General features: G+C 47.7%; 1 protein-coding gene across 2 annotated transcripts in view; it reads left to right on the top strand.

Annotated features, from left to right (window-relative positions):
* The window catches only part of Csmd1 (CUB and Sushi multiple domains 1), a 1,636,907-nt gene that overhangs the window by 1,387,220 nt on the left and 230,671 nt on the right, over window positions 1–19,016 (top strand). For both annotated transcript variants that reach the window (XM_048792812.1, XM_048792813.1), the window contains exon 26: window positions 8,955–9,157. In XM_048792812.1, coding sequence (XP_048648769.1) covers window positions 8,955–9,157 — 203 coding nt within the window. The remainder of the gene's footprint in view (window positions 1–8,954; window positions 9,158–19,016) is intronic.

Consider the following 19,016-nt stretch of genomic DNA (forward strand, 5'->3'; position numbering starts at 1 on the left):
ATATATACACATATATACATACACACACACACACACACACACACACACACATATATATATATATATATATATATATATATCTCCAGGTTACATTATATTATATATGGATTTATATATAATATCCAGATTATATATAAAAAAATAAAAAATAAAATAACCCAGTTGGGCTCAGGATGCTGAGGCAGGAGGATCATGAGTTCAAAGCCAGCCTCAGCAACTTATCAAGGTTCTAATCAACTTAGCCAGACACTGTCTCAAAATAAGATGTAAAAAGGACTGAGCATGTGGCTCAGAAGTTAAGCACCCCTGGGTTCAATTCCTGGTAAACAAACAAATTAACAACAACAACAACAAAAACAATTAATAAATGAATAAATTAACTAAACAGACACTTCTCAGAAGAAGAAATACAAACAACCAACAAATATATGAAAAAAATGTTTAACATCATTATGAATTAGGGAAATGCAAATCAAAACTACACTGAGATTTATTTCATTCCAGTTACAGGTTAGAGTGGCAACCATCAAGAATACAAACAATAATAAATACTGGAGAGGATACAGAGAAAAAGGAACACTTTACACTGTTGGTGGGATTGTAAATTAGTAAAACCACAGTGGAAATCAATATAGAGGCTCATCAAAAGACTAGGCATGAAACTACCATATGAGCCAGCTGTATCACCCCTTGACAGTTATCCTGAAGAATTAAAGTCATCATTCTACAGTGACACATGCAGAGTCATGTTCATGGCAGCACAATTCACAATAGCCAAACTGGAACGTCTACATGTCCTTCGATGGATGGATGGAAAAAGAAAATGTGGATGTATATATTTGGTGGAGTTTCACTCAGCCCTAAAAGAAAAAAATAAAATTATGGCACTTGCAGGGAAATAGATTGAACTTGAAGAACATTATATTAAGTGAAATAAGCCAATTTCAGAAAGAAAAGTGCTGTAAGGTTTCTCTCGTATGTTAAAGCTAGGGAGAAAAATGGAAAAGAAAGAGATGGGCAATCTCATGAAAACTGAAGAGAGATCAGTAGAGGAAAGGGACCAGGGGAGGAAGGTGGGAAGGGAGAGGAGAAATTTTGGGTGATCCTATTAGCCAGGGAGAGGCCACTGGGTGTGGCTGCCTTCACCAGCCACTGAGCAGGGAGGGAGGCAGAGGAAGGAACCGGTGAGCACCTTAGCTTGCAAGGTTCTCCTACACACGATTTCCATTGCCACCTGTTACCCCACTTAGACGTCTCCAAGGGCATGGCTCACCTTTATCAAGGGACACTAACCCACCAGCAAGTGTGAGAGGGACAAAGGTGCTGTTATGCTCTGTCCCCAAGTCTCTGTGTGAAGGCACTAACAGTCGCACACCACCCACACTGTCCTCAGCATCTGACCAGTCTCCTGTTGAAGGTCTTCAATGACCGGCTCTGGTGTCTGCCACTCAGTTCCTGCAGAGGCAGCAAGGTGTGTGTTTGAGCTGCCTCCTGAGTCCCAGGGATGCACTCACTGGACAGTTCATCAAATTGGATTGTCTAAAGAGGGAGGTGTCTTAGGAAGTTGAAAGTGCACCTAAGAAACACACAGTGATGTCAGGGAAGTGAGGTTCACCTTGTACCTGGAGGGAGCCCTGGAGAAGGACTGGAGACCTGGTGGCAGCCAGGGAGGCAGGAAGGTGAGCGCAGGGGAGCTCAGAAGTGAGGCTCACATCCAGCCTGCAGAAAGTGAGCGCGAAAGCCGGGGCACCCCTGGAGCTGTCTCAGGCTATGGAAAGCACAGGGGAGAGTGGGAGCTGGTCCAGGTCCCAACCTCAGCTGCATCCCAGCTCCCCCCAGTTCACACCTGCCCACACACTCCAGACCCTCCCCCATCTCCTGCGCCTCTGGCTCCTGTTCATGCCTGTTATCCTCCCCTAGGTTGCAGGGGGGGACGGGGTTGATCTTCAGGTAATTAGCTGGTTCCAGGACCCCATGTTAGATACCAACATCCTTGGAGGCTCAAGTCCCAGATACAAATCGACACAGAATCTATAGGTAATAGCCTGCACACATGCCCCCAAATACTGCCGACTTCTACAATGCCTACTGCAATATGAGACATGAGTCAGTGTACTGTAGTGTTTAAGGAATATAATAAGGTCTATACATCTTTAGTGCAGATGCAAATTTAAAAACTATCCTGTAGTGTGGGCACGTGTAATTAAACACTGTCCCTCTGTTGAGTGTTTATATTTCTAGTTTTTGATACTATATATAATGATATGTCAAAAAGTCTTATAAGTCAAGTTTGCCTATTTTTATAATTAATTCCGTACAACAAATCCCTACAAAATGACTTGCTGAATCAAATGGCAAGACATTTCCACGTGTTCCAGTGCAAACCTTTCCATCTGTCAATGCCCGTGACTTCTGTGGACACTTGAACCATTTTGCCTGCTCTTCAAATGCACGGTAAATTCAAGGTCTTTGGAATGGCCTCTAAGGTTAACCACTTCTCTTTGTTTTGATATAACAAAGTACTGTAGAAAAATAAAAACCCTAAAAGAAGTTTGTACCCATCCTCTGAACCAAAAAAGACTTTGTTGAAAATATGGTATATTTTTTTACAATATTTTATGTAAATTCAAATATAACATTTGATTTGTATATTTATCTATATGTTTTTATAAAAAAACAGTATCATACTATAATATTATTCTGAAGGGTTGTTTGTTTTTTTTTAGTTAGTAAACATGGCCACATTTTTATGACCTTACTTTGAATTCTACTTCAGTCTATGTAGTTGTTGAGTCATATTTAATTGCCTGAACATACTCTAACTTATGTAAACAATAGCCTTTTGGATACTCAGGTTGTTTTTTTATTTTTTTCACTGTTAGGAGTAATGTCCTCCCAGCCTCTCTCTCAAGAGTTCTCTCCAGGAGGGCTCTCTAGCCACTTGCTGTGCCTGCACATTTGAATTCACACAGCCATAACCAAAGTGCCTCAGAAGGGGAACACGTGACCACACTAGACCATGAAAATGTAGCCACACCTCCGTGTTCTCACTGAGTCTGGGCAGCCCCTGTAGCCTTTGCCACTGTGGCTGGGAAAGAAAACTCTTTAAAATGTTTAATCTGCTGTGTTTGTAGACAGCTTTATTTGGGCTGCTCCTGCCATTTGCATGTGTGTGCATCTTTAGCCTGTTACCCTCCCTTTGCACTTCCCTCCCCACTTACTCCCCTGCCCTTTTCTCCTGGCCCCACAGGAGCCTCCCCAGCCCTGCAGTGTGGGGGTTTTCCTTCCAACACCAGCATCTGACACGACTCAGAGTGCCCTAGGATGGGACCATATTCTACTCAATTTTTAAACCTTCTCCCCTGGTCATTCACTATCGGTCATTTTGACTGCAGTAGTTTTTCATTTGAATGAGAAGTGACTCTTACTTTCTCAATATTTAATTTTGTCTTACCATATTTTCTGTTGGAGTTGCAAAATCTTTTCCAAGATCCCAAACTCATGGCACCAGGGTGCACGTTTGTTTGCTCATAAAAGTTCTACTACACATAATACATGTGCGTAAAACTGGCTAAATTATGAGAGTGCAGTTTGTTCACAGAAAGTACAGCCTCATGTCACTAGACTAAGAGAACCTCATCAGGACCAAGATGAGCCTGTCATTCCTACACAAACCATTCCTCCTCCAGGATGCTCACTATTCTGTCCTCAAATGAGTGTTGCTGAATTTGAACTTCATACAGGATGGAAACACTCAGTGCTTTGTTTTATGTCTGGCTTCATCTCCTCGGCCTTCACTCCCTGGTGTCCATCTGCTCGGGTGCATGAGGGTGCTGTGATGTATGTACCCACCCTGGGGGGTGCTGGGTGCTGCGATTGCTCTCATCAGCTTGGGCTGGCTGCAAGCTGGAGCTGCGCCCGGGTGCTGAGGCGTACTGGTAGGTGCAGGTGACCTGTGTGGCTCTCAGGTAGCCCTTGGAGCAGGCTCCCTGGGCAGTGGCGGACCATCACCCAGTCACTGTAGACCTGTCTCCACCCCGTCTCAGGCTCCCCACCTTCTCAGCACTCCGCCTTGGCTGATTCCCACTTAGCACCTGGGGCCGCAGGAGTTTCCATTGCGCTTCCTGGAGACTGATCAAGGCCCGCGCCTCTTACATGTTGAGTGGCCCTCTGAGCACCCTCTGATGCCCTGCTCCTAAAGTCCACTGCCCCCATTCTGCATCAGGCTGTCTTCCTTGTTAGTTTCCACCTGTGTCTACCTTTCCTGAAGGCAACCTTCATTGATTGCGAATTTCACACCTTCGTTCCTATGCTCTTTGGTCTTTCCTGTATCCGGATGTTTTCTTCTGTTAAACAAGGATTTTTCATTTAATGTTGGATTTGTTTTCACTGATTTTTATTTATGTTTCCTGAATTTCTGATCTGTATTTAAATGCTTTATCATGTATGTTGTCCTGACGGTTCTTAGTGGTTTTCTGTTTGAAGGAAAGATCCGGACTTCCAAAGGTTGTGAAGATACGACCCCAGGTTTTCCTGTAGGTTGCTGTCCCCTCCCATCCCGCTCCTGTGTGGAGTTCAGTGGAGCATTTGTTGAAGTCCACCTCTTCTTCGTTGAACTGGAGTGGACCTCTGGTCATAAGCAGGACAGTTATATCAGAGTCCGTCTGTTTCTGCACTGTATCCCAACCATTGATATCTTGGTCAGTTACGTGCAGCACTTTCCATCTTAATCACTTACCTACTTTATAAAAGTCTTGATAGCTGATACTAAGATCCACTCTTCTTTACATAGATGCCTGGCTGATTTTGACCTTCTTCATTTCTGTATGAATTTCGGAAAGACATTTTCCACAAAAGAAATTGCCAGGATTCCCTGTACGATGTGCTGCTCCATTTATTTGGTCTCCCGTGATTTGCCTCAGTAGTACCTTTCAGTGTTCTGTGTGAAGGCCTTGCACATTTTGGTTAGAATTAATCTTAGCTATAGGATGCTTTGGGATGATAATGTAGGTAGTATTGTTTTTTTTTAAATTTTCTGTTTATGGCTTTTATATGGAAATCGATTTTTATTTTTATATTTTTCTTACATAAATGTGAACTGGTTGATTCTAAAAGTTTCTAGATTTAAATGTTTTCTACATGCACAATCACGTCATCTACAAATAAGAGATATTTTTTCTGAATCTGATGCCTTTTTACCTGACTCATTGCAGAGGCATTGACTCCAGAAAAATATTGTTTAGAATGTGTTATAGTGAGCCTCATTGTCCTTCACCAATATCCAGAACAAAACTTTTGTTATCTATATTGATAAGTGCATTTCTAAATATTAATATTTACTGAATGCTTAGTCCCATTTTTGGATATTTTTTCATGTTTTAAATTCATCACCAATTTTAAGATACTTTTATAATTCTAAGATGTGTATTTCTCAGTATTTGTCGGTATTGATCTGCTTGATTCAATATTGGTAATTTATGTTTATCCTTGAAAGGAAACCCTTTCAAGGATAGTTTAAATTGTAGGGCCATAAGTTTATACAGAGCAATCATTTAAATTAACTTTTTCCTTCTTTTAGTGTTTTTGTTCTTATTGAAATACTACACACATGCATTATAAAAAGTCAATTCCACAGTGTTGCAAATCTGAATTTCTAGAATGATAAAAAACATGATTTTTTTATGTCTTAATATTCAAACATTCAGATAATGGAAGCTTGAATATAGTATAAATTCAAGGAAGTAAAAATGGAAAAACACCAAATATAGTGAAATGAATTAATGAAAGTAACAATAAAGGTAGTTAATAAACATAAAGTTGAGAAACAACTGGGCACACTTATTAAGATAAAATATAGGAGGCCCAAGCAGTTGATATTTGGAATGAAAATAGAGATGTACCTATACAGTAGAGATTATTTTAGAACATTTTTAAAAATAAAAGATCATTTTATGCAAATATATAGGAAAAATATTCCAGACCAAAAAAAAAAAAAAAGAAAAGAAAAGAAAGCAATTCTTTTAATAAGACTAAAATAACATTTCTGTCAAAGGATAAATATAAAACAAGACAGAAAAATTAAATGCTTAACTCTATAGTTCATTTGATTTATATATCAAGAAAATATAATGATGCTTATCTACATAGATGTAAACCAATGAGCATTATTATTTTTTCTCAACATATAAATTGAAGAATAATTTAATGGAACTGATGGCTTTTCCACAATCAGTGTAACAAAGTAAAGCAAACCCCATACACCTTCCTAGCAGGACAAGTAGAAAGCTTTTTCTTAACATGATAAAGGCAGGTGAAGAAGCCTTTCGGCGAGAACATGATCTGAGTATGCAGTGCCTGAGGAGGCGGAGCACACCCACAGCTGGTTGTAGACAGGATGTGCTGATCAGACACCCAGGTCTGTTCTCCACCTGTGACCTCTGATGGCTTTATTTAGTCCCAGGTTTAGAAGCCATTTATTTGCTGGTGATGCACATGTGTGTCACCTCTGCGTCACCTCAGCCAGACTTCTCTTTGCAGCTCCCGCCTGGGGTGAACAGTCCCCTCTTGGCTGCCCCTGCAGAAGCCTGGGCTCCTCAGGCCGGCTCTGGTGCTGGTCCCTGTGGGCTCGGCTCCTGCTCCACCTGCTCCCATTCTCCACCAGGGGATGCAGCTCTGTCTCTCTGGTTTCCTGGGCCATAGTGGCCCTGCCCCCTCTTGCTCACGCCTCATGGGTCCAGTTTCCTCCAACTGCGCCCAGAGTCTCGCAACCTCTCAGTGCCTCCACGGACATGTCCACACAAGGGCAGTCTTGCTGGATTACCCAAGCAGGTCACAGAGTCTACATTTTCTTTGAAAGTATGTGGTCACCAGAGCAAGCAGAGTAATTTTTTAAAATTGTTGGTGAGATAAATGCTTCACTGAAACGGTGCCTTGGTTTATCAGCCAGCGCAGAAGACAAAATGCTTCTCTAATCTCCGTCTCCCTCCTCAGTCCCTCTCCCTCTGCTCTGGCCACACTGGGTGAGCGCAGAACCATGCCCCCCGCAGGGATGGCTTTCCTTAGCTCTTGCTCACGTGGAATTAAACAAGCTCTTACCTTCTTTAGAGGGGTGCTGCGGCCTCTCGGCCTCACCCACTTAACCTCACCACCCAGGAGGTGTGTCTCCCTCACTTGCCCCCCACCCGTCTAGGCAATCCCAGTGCCCTCAGTCCGCTTGCTCTCTCTCTCTCTTGGTTGCACTTACACCTACTCACGTGCAACACTCTTCACGTGTTCGTTGGTGGCTGTTTCTTTCTCCTCTCATTGCAACGTAAGCTCCCCGAGGCAGGCTGTGTAGTTCAATGGTATATCCACAGTTCCAGAAGGGGGCTTGTTTACAGCTGGTACTCAATAAATACTTGTTGGGTTGTTCGACTCTATCAACAGGCACACCAAGATGATCAACCTCATAAATAGCCAGAGACCATGAGAGATTCTGCTTGGCTGCTGCTGTTCATCCAGCATCAGGTCTTGGCAAACTGGGGCGTTTGCTCATCATGGTGAACTGAAGGAGTCCAAGTCACCAGGGAAAGCAACAGGGCCACTGTCCTATGCCAGACCTAGAAAGACCCTCAGATCAGTGATGCGGAAGGTCCATGGCGGCACCATGCTTCACGGTGCAGAAAAACTTTGCATCCTACAGTAGAGGGCTGAAAAATACAGAACTCATGCTTTTAAAGTAAAAAAAATTCCACATGTTTAGTGTGCAGGACTCTCTTGACACTCTTAATGGAGGCAAGCGCTGGCTGTAAATCAGGCAGGCACACACAGGCTTGTGATGGGGACTGTGTGCCTCCAGCAAGCACATGTAGCCCCGGTGCCACTCGGGCAGTGTTCTCATGACACATGTGGGCACTTCAGAAGCTCACCTGGGAATGGCACATGCAAAGAGCTGGGTGCAGGGCCAGATGCCCTGGAGAGCAGGCATGGGCATATCTATACAATTTTATTTTTTAAAAGATTTGATGCAAATCGGGCAGAATGTTGACACTGGTATTGGTGGATAACATGTGCGCTATACCCTGTACACTTCTTTATGTGGAACATTTAAAGATACACTACACATTCTTGCTTACACAGATCAGATCAGTATGCTCTGTCTACCTGATATGAGCAACCTGAAGTCATTGAGATTTATGTAGTTTCTGTGTCATCTGTAGTCATTTTTACCTCCTTTACAGTCCATGGGCAATAAGGAGAAAATGAAAAACTATAAACCCCACTCTCAGGAAATAGCGACTTTGGATGGGATGTTAGCTAGCCCTCTGTTTGCCCTGCAAAGACAGGGCTACACGTGGGGCTGGGTCTGAGTGACTGCCACAGGAGGGGAAGGTCCAAGGGGCCCCGGAACACCTGCAAGCCCCATGCAAGTGTGTTAGGCATTGCAGGAAGGGATTTGCATTAGGCACTCCTGACATTGTGCTGATTTAAAATAATGTCTTCTTCTGAAGATAAAATGTATAGAGAGAAACACAACCCCTGGGCCGCCTGTGTGGATGCCGGTGGGGACTGTGCTGGGTGGAACCAGGTGGCCAGGGCATCCTTCCCCGCTGTGCGTGCTGCCACCTGCCGGGAACCTTAGGAACAACACCAGGTCAGGAAAACCTAGGTCAGCCTAGGAAGAAGGGACTTCCACCTTCATTAGGGTTAGTGCAGGCTGGATTCCATCATAGAGAGACCCAATCCCAACGGAAAGGCTGCAGCCCTTAATGGATGGCGCCGGCCATAGCCGGGCTTCTCTGCAGCCCGACAGACTGAGGAGTTCATGTTGTGTGCTAATGCACACGTGAGTCCCTTCAGTCCCTTCTGCACCACTGGAGGGGCTGGGAGGGTGCAGCGGGTTCCTGAAGTCTCTGGGGTGTGGTGCCGGGCAGGGACGGCAGGGAGCCCGTGGACAGCTGTGCTCTCTCTTGCAGCCTCCACTTCATCGTGTTCGACACGGAGCTGGCACACGACATCCTCAAGGTGTGGGACGGCCCGCTGGACAGCAGCATCCTCCTGAAGGAGTGGAGCGGCTCGGCGCTGCCCGAGGACATCCACAGCACCTTCAACTCGCTCACGCTGCAGTTCGACAGCGACTTCTTCATCAGCAAGTCGGGCTTCTCCATCCAGTTCTCAAGTAGGTGGACCCTGCCGCTGGGTGTGGCCACGGTCGGCCACCTCTGTGTGCAGGGGTGCGCTCCTTCCTGTTCCTAGGACCCCCCAGGGACAAGCACCGGTCCAGTGTGACCTGCATTTTGGAGGTTTATTGTAGGGAGAAGAGAGTTCTTGTCTCACCTGGCACTGGGTTCATGGCAAAGCACAGATTGATAAAAAGTCACCAAGTTTATTTATTGTAGATTTTGTGTGATATAGTCACCTCCAAAATGAAGACCCACGGAAAGAGGGAAGAGTGCCTATTCTGGGGCGGCCTGGCATTGGGATTGCTGGGCTGAGGGTGTGGCCTGACAGTAGTGACCAAGTGCAGGGTGCCCCACTAGTACCCATTCTGTCCCCAAATGCTTTCTGCTGGGTGTTGGGAGATCCATTTTTGTGGCCTCTGGTGGGGAAGACCAGAGCACTGTCCTATGACCTGCTTCAGGAGACAAGCTGGCAGGAGGTCAGAGCCCCCCCCTTTTTACTAAATGCAAGGGGCCATAGTTTGGGGTGGTATATCCTGACCCCCTTAGCATCAAGATCACATTGGCTTAGGAAATTCCATCCTTTATAAGATAGAGACAGGGATTGAGCTCTACTTAGTTATGTGGGGAAAATGTTATTTTAGAGGTTTGAATTAGTAAACACTTAAGCTTGCATTAAAGTCGGAGTCTTGGCATGGAGGTTCCATCTATTCCTGGGGTCCCCAGGCCAGCAGTAACTATGAGTTCCCTAATTGCTGTGGTCTGAATTTGTGGGATAGCATCTCTTGCTACCTGCCACCAAGCTGACCTTTACTCTCAACTCCAGTTTAGAAGAGACCTATGTTTTTCCCTTCCAGGGCTAAGGCTCCAAGTAGTCAATATAAGACAATAACCTCTGCTCGATTACTAGTGGGAAGCCACATTCTCACACTTGAGACATTATCTCCTGAAGATAGTCCCCGTCTTTCCTGTCTGGCCCGTGTTTAAGGAGTCATTTCCTAAAAAGGGCAGAGTGGAGATGTTCTGTGGCAGCTCAACCTTTTAGTATCCTTCAAGGAGCCCCAGGTGGAGGCACCATGTAATGTGGTACCACACAAGGTCAGCCGTCCTCATAAAATAGGTGGAATTTGCACATAAACACGCTCAGACTCAATTTATCTTTTGGCAGGTCGCTGGCGAGGCATATTTAGGATTTACATAAGAAAATTGACTTAGGTCATTTAATGGTTTAAAAGGTTGCTAATAAAATTGAGGTTATGGTCTGCACAATTTCTTACCTCTGGTTTCACTGTGCTGTGGGTTGGTGATTTGCGAGGCATGGCTGGATTAGTGCCTGTGTGCAGGAACACTTTCACTGATCTGCAACAAAAATGTCAAAGGAAGTCCACTCACCTACTTACTTCATCTTGAGAAAAAGTCCTTTTCTTTCTAGACCGTCTGCATTCTGCTTTCTGTTGTGACATAAAATTGCCCTTGATCTTCTTAAATTAGGGGCAGAGTATATGGTAGAGAGGAGACTGATGGCACTTATCGGCCAAACAGAAAAGTTCGTAAGGTTGTAGGTGGTGTTCGCGTCCTGCCTTCTCCTCTTCCTTCCCTCTTGACCTCTTGAAATGTTTAAACAGATCATTAAAAAAAAAAAAAGCAAGTTGTTTTACAGCAAAACTGAGCAGGAGGTACACGGCGCACATAAACCTCCTGTCCCACGCGCACAGCCTCCCACTGTCCCTCAGAGGCGTGTTTGCTAGTCCAGGAGCCAGTGTGGCATGTCAGCACCACCCAGAGTCCACAGTTGGCTTCAAAGTCCACCCTGGCTGCTGCACCTTCCATGGGTACAAACACATAGTGATGTGTCGGCCAGTAAAGTGTCACACAGAGCAAGAATGTCCCTGCCTACAGACCCCCTGAGCTCTGCCTGCTCTGTCCCCACTCCCAGCCCCTGGCAACCACATCTTCTCACGGGCTCAGTGGTCTTGCCTGTTCCAGTGTCACACACTGGGGTCGTCGGGTGGCCCTGGGCCCTCCCTCCTGGTGATGCAGCTGATTCCTCCTTGTCCTTGCAGGGCTTGGTGGCACTGCAGCGCACTCCAGGGCCTGCAGAGCCACTCCTAAAGGCCACCCCAGTGCGCCCAAGCTCTGTGGTTTGCCGTCTCCCTGGGCAGGCTGTTGAGTGGACGCAGCTTTCCGTTCAGTTGGGCAGATGCAAACTGCACATCTGCTGGGTCTTGCGGCGAGCGTGGGCTTGGAGTGGTTCTGGCCTTTCTCATTTCTCCTCCTCAGAGTTCTCCTGCAAACCCCTAAACCTCTCCTTTTCTGTTCTCCTTTCTCGCTCACTCTTTGCAGAGGAATCTTCCCAATTCTAGTAAAAAACAAAGCCATCCCTTATTTGAGGGCCATAGATTGTCTTCTTTCTGTATAAGTGATGATTGGCGTTTGGGAAGTGACACACAATACAGCCACCCGAGTCTGCAGGAGAGAACCTGCAGGACTTTCTTTGGCTCAGTGTTCTATGGGTGTTTGTTGGAAGTGCGTGAAGTGGTCTTTTTAGCTGGTGATAGGTGACTGCCTGTTGGCAGCCCACGCGGCCTGAGCCCTCCCGTTCCTACTCAGTAAGCCCCCAGGTCTGGTGGAAGATGAAAAAGACCATTTTAGGGGTCAAATGAGGCCTTGTTCTCTGGCTGTGTGGGAACGAGCTTCTGTGAGATGGTCTTCAGGAGTCTACACCGAGGAGCACACACACAGACGGCACCCTGGTGTGAAACTCAGGAAGCGTGGGGCTCTGCCGCCCTCCAGAGAGTGGACCCCAGCCTCTGTCTCTGTCCTTGTCTCTTCCTTGGCCTGGGGTGGTCCTGCTCCTCAGGCTGCGCACTTCCAGAGAACCACAGCCCCGTGTCTCCTGCGGCTGCTGCAGCTGCCCGGAGCATGGCGACACTAGAGTGTGCAGAGAGCACGGGGATTTTTAAATTTTTAAAATTTTCTGTTTATATCTTTTTTTTAAAAAAGTTTGCCCTGGTGACATATAGTTTCACACAATAGTGGATTCGTTTTGACGTCGTCATGCATGCGGGGAACAGAACAGGCTCCATGTTAGTCCCCAGGGCTTCCCCCCACCCGGCTCCCTTCCTCTACTCTGAGGTCTACCTGCCATTTGCTCTTTTTGTTCTTTTTTTTAATCGGTGCTTTGCAGACCGTGTAAAGGTGGGACTCACTGTGGCATATTCCTGTATTTTATCCATGTACATGGCAACATTTAGTCCATTCCATTCTTTTTTTTTTTTTTTTTGTTACCAGCTATGGAACCCTGGGGTGCTTAACCACTGAGTCCCATCCCCAGCATCCCCAGCCCTTTTTTTATTTAGAGATGGGGTCTAGCTGAGTTGTGGAGGCTGGCTGTGAACTCACCATCCTCCTGCCTCGGCCTCCTGAGCCACTGGGATTACAGACGTGTGCCGCGGTGCCTGGCTCGTCCATGGCTCGTCCATTTCATTCTGCGGTTCCTCCCTTTTCCTGTCTCTCCTCCCTCCCCCTCAAACTCCTCTCTCCACTGATCCCCTTTCTGTTTTCAAGGGACCACCCCCCCACTTTTCCCCCTTATTTTGTTTTAACTTCCAAGTGAGGGGAAGCGTCTGGCCCTTGAGTCTCTGAGCCTGGCTTCTGTAGCTCAGCATGGTGCTCTCTGCTTCTGTCCACTCACCAGCCAGTGCCACCTCTTCATGCTTCATGGCTAGATAAAGCTCCCTGGGTAGAGGGGCCCCGCTTTCTGTATCCATTCTTGTTGACCAGCATCTGGACAGGTTTCCCAACTTGGCTATTGGGACTTGAGCTGTGTAAACACTGCGTGCCTCTCTCTCTCCAGTGGGCTGATTTTAGCTCCCTGGGGTGAATACTAAGGAGCCGCCTAGCTGGGTCATATGGTGGCTCCATGCCCAAGGTCTGGAGGATCTCCAGGCTGATTTCCAGAGTGACTGCTCTCCTTTGCTGTCCCACCAACACCCTGGGAGTGCACCTTTCCCCACAGTCTCACCAGCTTTCTCATTTGTATGCTCGCTGGCCGCCATTCTGACTGGAGTGAGATGAAATCTCAGTGTAGTTTCGGTCTGCATCTCCCTGAGTGCTAGAGATGGTGAACATTTTTTTTGTATGTCGTTGGGCATTTGTACATCTTCTTTTGAGAATAGTCTGTGTAGTTCTTTTGCCCATTATTGATTGGGTCATTTGTTTTTTTAGGTTTTAAAGAGGTGGTAAGATTTTGGAGTTCCTATATATTCTGGATAAGAATCCCCTGTTGAAGGAGCAGTGGACAAAGGCCTTCTCCTGTCCTGGGGCTCTCCTCGCGTTCTCAGCTGTGTCCTTCTCGGTGGTATAGCCCCAGCGGAGTCCGTAAAGTCAAGGAAAGATGACAACATGGTGGGACACAAGTGATCATTGAAGGTGGAGGGCACAGTGACACAGGACAGCACCCACTGGTGGTGGAGGACAGTGGGGACGGGGACAGAGGGCGATGGTGGAAGGGGCTAGGGCGAGTGTGCACGGAGGCTGTGAGAGGCCTGTTCAGGTGACAGGAGAAGGAGAGGGGACAGCTCTGCTGAGGTGGGGTGGCAGGGAGGTCTCCCATAAAGGCATCCTCTGAGCTGGCTCCTAGCAGCTGCTCCCAGCCCCCTGCCCAGCTGAGGGCCAGGAGGAGAGGGCAGAAGAAAGGCACCCCGTGTGCAGTACACCTCCTCCGAGACCTCGGCAGTGGCGAGCCCCAGGCCAGCCGCCCTGTGCCACGGTCTCACTTCCACCTACAGAGTGAGGTCTCCTAAGGGCACAAAGTCTTCCTGTTTCCAGAACATGGACACAGTCAGCCTCCCAAGCCTCTGCTGAACACATGTGAGGGACGAACCCCTGGTTGTGCCCATGCTGACCAGTTAGAGCGACTCTGTGGGACAGGCCACCGCTGTAGAGGTACTTCCTGACTGAGCACAGCTTCGTTCCAGATGTTAGGCAGTGGCACCCGGAATTATCATCTCCCAAAGCCCATTTTAGTACTGAGGAGCCCGTCCCCTCTGGTGGCACTGACCACAGCTCGAGTGAATGGGGTGTCTCTTGCTCAGCATCAGAAGTTCTGGCTGCTACAGTTTTGCTTTGCTCATGAAGAGCACATTATTCCTGTTCAACGTAAGGATTGTGCCTTATTGACCTTGTAAGTGTGATAGGGTCTTAGGAACTTATTTTACTCATGAGTATAAATTGTTGGTACTGGGGATTGAAACCAAGGGCACTTTACCACTGAGCCACATCCTCAGCCTTTGTTATTGTTTATTTTGAGACAGGGTCTTAGTAAGTTGCTTAGAGACTTGCTGAGGAGCTGAGGCTGGCTTCAAAATTGCAATCCTCCTGCCTCAGCCTCCTGAATCACTGGGATTACAGGCCCACACCATCGCATCCAGCAACTAATATTTTGATGCCAGTTAGGAACCAGGCAGAATGCTTTCATTTTAGAAAGATTTTTGGATCTGCATGATTGAATCTGTCAGCTGGTAAATGTTCCTGTTTCATGAAAAGTGACCCTTTCCCATACTTTAAGATAATGCCAGGCAGCACCACTCACCAAGGGTGTGCCACCAGCCCTCCAGCAAGTGGGCGCACACCAGGCCCCATGGCAGCCCTGGGGGACTGTGTCCCATGGTCCTCCTCACGCATACACCTTCCCTGTGCTGAGACAGAAGGCGCTCGCTAGGAGAGGCAGGGACGGCCCTGGGAAGACTGGACCTGAGGTCCTCCACCCTGCCAGCCCTGCTCAGCCTGTGAAGCAGGAGGACTGCTTATGTTAATTGTAATCAGCCCAACGCCTTTCATTCAAGCTTAATCACCATTTACTTAATCATGCATAAAATGCAGGAAAATGGAGTTCAGCAAGCACAGCTGACCTCTACTCAGTTAAATCAACCTCGGGGAGTCTCCGAGGCCCCGCGGTGGCGGGCTCTCCACTCCTGGGAAAGGGCGCTGGAGCAGCTCTGCGTTCTCGGGGTGTCGTGGGGTTGATTTCTCGTAGGAAACAGAGTGCGTGCATCTCTCTCTCATTTACTTCATTGAAAGATAATTTAATAGGGATTTAATTTTTAAAAGTCACTTGTTGTTTGTAACATGAGGGGACAGAACAGGGAGGCAGTTCCTGGGAGGCAGCTGCAGACACCACAGTGGCAGGGCCTGCTATGCACAGGGGCAGCTCACAGCCAGGGCCTGGCCCCACTGACCCGCCCTCTCAGGACCCTCTTGGGACAGGTGGAGAACTGACCATACAGTTTTCGGTTGGCCATTTACACATATAGATGATGAACCCCTCGAGACCAAAGGAGTGAGTTCAACCTCCATTCCCCTGGCCACCTGCCCCTGGCCAAGAAACAAAGGACGTGCATGCAGGATGGGCAGGTGGTCGAGATCCATGGCGGTAGGAGGCACCGACTGTCCCTGTCCTCACAACAAGCACAGGGAAGTCAGAGACAGATGTACCACCAAGTGCGGGGACCACAGCCCCGGGGAGCCTGGCCTTCCACTGTCCCTTCAGTGGGGCTCCAGTCTGTCCTCTGATCTGTAAGGGCATGGTCAGCCCTGCTGCCCACCAATGCCCTGCCACCCTGTGGATGGCTCACCTCCGGGTGTTCTGTGCCCGGCCCTCCTGCCTCTCCTTGCCCCCAGCTCCCTGCCTCGACCTGCTTCTGAAGAATCAGAGGCTGCCCGTCTGCCTCCATGTCCACGTCAGCTCTTCTAACTGGCCTCCTCCCCAGCAGTGCAGTCTCGTCTCTCACCAGCGTGACCGATGCCCTTGCCCCTGGGCTTCCCATCCTTCCTTGCCCTGGCTCACCTGGACGGCCACGGACCCCCGGCACCTGCAGCCTGGCACCTGCTTCCTGCCCCTCCTGGTAGCCACCGTGGAGTCGCCTTCCCCAAGGGTGTTCAGTATTCAGTGGCAGTACGTAGATGCACGAGGTCGACCACATTTTAAATCAGCACGGAACACCACGTTTTGCGTCCGAGTGTCCATCTGTGATGCCCTGATTCAGAGCAGCTGCTGCCTCGTGTTCCACACTTGCGGTGTGCACTCCCTCACCCACGCCACGTGGCTGTGCACCTCCTGGACCCTGTCCTGTCCTGGCACCTCTGCTCTGGTCACTGTGGCCTCTGGCCCACGAGTCTCCACCTTGCTACTCCCTGGCAGTGGCCCTAAGTGGCCTCCTGTAGACGGTGGGGCCTGTTCCACTGGACTCCCTCAGAACCCCCAGCCTTTCTGAGCCCCAGTGGTCTCCCCTGTCCCCGGCCTTGGGATGCAGGCTTCCTCTAGCTGGGGGAGTCAGCCTGGGGATGTCCACTCTATCTCTGTTCAGACTCTCGGAGTAAATTCATTTCTTCAAATTTGGAAACAGACCCTTAAGATTATAGCTCCAAAAGCCTCAGCTTCCAGCTCCTCCTGCCTTTGAACCTCTGAGATACCAATTGAATTAGCCCTTTGGAATACCTCTCAAGATAGACCTCTCCAGCTCCGGCCACCTGCACGCCCCTGGCCCCACTGTCTGGGTGTGACCCCTACAGGACGGAGAGGAGCATTTTGCTGGCGTTTCCCTCCACGGCAGAGGCTCCCATGTGACCTGGGTTTCCACCAGTGACACTGTCTGAAGGCAGTTCAGCAAAGCATGCTGGGTCTCAGCCAAGCCATGAGGGCAGAGAGCAGGTCTAACTGAGCCACGCCATTCCCCACTCAGGTTAAAACCAGCCTCAGCAAGAGAAGTCTCCTAGGTCTGACCAGGACCCTGGTCGGCCAGCGCCGGCTCCCTCACCTGGGTGCTCTCCTCGTTTTTCCCCTCTTGGTTTCAGATGGTGCGCCCCTTTGCTCCCCAGCCTCCCTGCGCCGTGCCCTCTGCAGAGAGGGTCTCCCTGATGCACCCAGCCACCATCACTCCTTTTAAGCTGCACTCCTTTCCAGAAGCTTCCGTGGCTCCGCAGGGAGAATGACAGCCCCTCCCATGTGACCCTCCCCGCCTCCTCCAGATGTTCAGTGTACCTTCTGCATGCTGTGCTTGTCACCGGGAGACTGGGGGGCATAGAGCAGGACCTGCACACTAGCCCAGCCCTCACTGCGCCCACGGTGACGCCTGGTGGTGGCCTGCCTTCATCTTGTCTTCTTGTGTGTCTGCCCTTCTTTCCTCTTTACTGCTAATATTTCTGTTGTCATTTCTAGTGAGACTGTGAACTTATTAAATGAATTTTTTACATCTCTGCTCTAATATTCACAGTCCTTAGGACGGTTCTGAGGAAGAGCATCCACTTAGCAGACGTATGCTTAGTTGCATGCTCAAGTGGCATAAAGTTGTCTCCATGATCACGCACGTTCTCAGTAAGACGGTTGGAGAGCACTGCAGGTGTGGATTGGAGTCGGACACTTGGCAGCACTTAGCAGAGGCTAGCCACTGCACCCCTGGTCGCAAGACAAGTGTCCACACATGTGTCTGTGAGCAGACCCCACATCTCAACCAAGGGAAGACTTCCTTGGACTGAGACCAGCCACGTATGGCCAAGGGCTCTCGGCCGCAGCGTCCCTGTGAGTCTCAGAACAGCAACGCCCTCCACCTGTGTGACATAGTCATGTGCGTTCTGTTCCGTCAGTCGGTTTCCTAGTTAATGGGGTTAAATTAGGACATAATGCTCTTTCTACCCCCCACAGTGCTGGTGCGGCCCTGCCCTCCAGGGTAAGCAACACAGAAGTGCTTTGATTTATACATTTTCTCCAAATATAAGGGAATGTTATTATTTATTCTCAGTTCGGGAGACGCACCGACTCCAGGGGAGCATTATGTGATAAATTGGTTCCTAGATTAGATTTCTTCCTCCCTTTGGCCTCCCGCTTCACACCGCTCAATTCCAGCTGACACAGTGAGGTTCCCTTGACACTGGCTTGGCGGGGAGGCACATGGTAGCGTGGCTCTGGCTTAGAGACAGGAAGAGACGGTAAGTGAGCAGATGCCGCTCATCATTGTAACGTGGTGATCCGGGGTCGCTTCGCTGTAGACCCTGGAAGGGTACACCAGGCTCCCATCAGCCAGAGAGCAGGTGAGTGTGCAGAACCTCTAAAGGGAGATTTGTGATCATTTCTCGAGTCCACCTTACGTCAGTGGACATTTCTGCTGTTCATCCTACTGGAAAGCTGAGGGTCCATTTAATCATGGTTACTGATATGAATAAATGTTTGTTAAAAGGATCCTTGCAAGATTAAGGATTGAAGTTCTTGATTCAGTCTTTATTTTATTTAATATAAAGAAAGTAAAATGTAAATAACTGAATGAAGGATCATTTCATTTCACTAAGATGCAAAGAACAGAATTTTATGGTACATTTGAAGTTTGATATTAGCATTACTATTAGATGTAAGTGCTTCTAAAATAACTTTAAACATTTAAATATTTATAAACATCAAAAACAAGCATACTTGGATTTCCTGTAGATGTTTACTTTTGACATGACGAAAACAGATTTACTAATTAGTTTTGTGTCAGAGCATTCCAACTGCTTTATTCAAGAGAAGCTAGTTTATTGTTCACTAAGCAGACCTAAGAACTTAATTAAGCGGCTTAAGTTCTATTGTGAACACAATTCATCTCTTATGTCTCTGTTTCAAATGATCTAACTTGAACAACTATATAATGTGTATTTCTCAAAAATACAGTTCCAAAGATAAAAATACGAAGATATTTATTTGCAAGACAGAAAAATAATGACTTGTAATTTTTACCTAAATTGGAAATTTGCTATTTATCATTAATATTCTCTTCCTAATAATTGATTGTAAGTCTCTCAGTTAATTTGAGATAAATAAAGATCTAA

The sequence above is a fragment of the Marmota marmota genome, unplaced genomic scaffold, assembly GCF_001458135.2.
Source record: "Marmota marmota marmota unplaced genomic scaffold, marMar, whole genome shotgun sequence".
In the NCBI taxonomy this organism is placed as follows: Eukaryota; Metazoa; Chordata; class Mammalia; order Rodentia; family Sciuridae; genus Marmota; species Marmota marmota.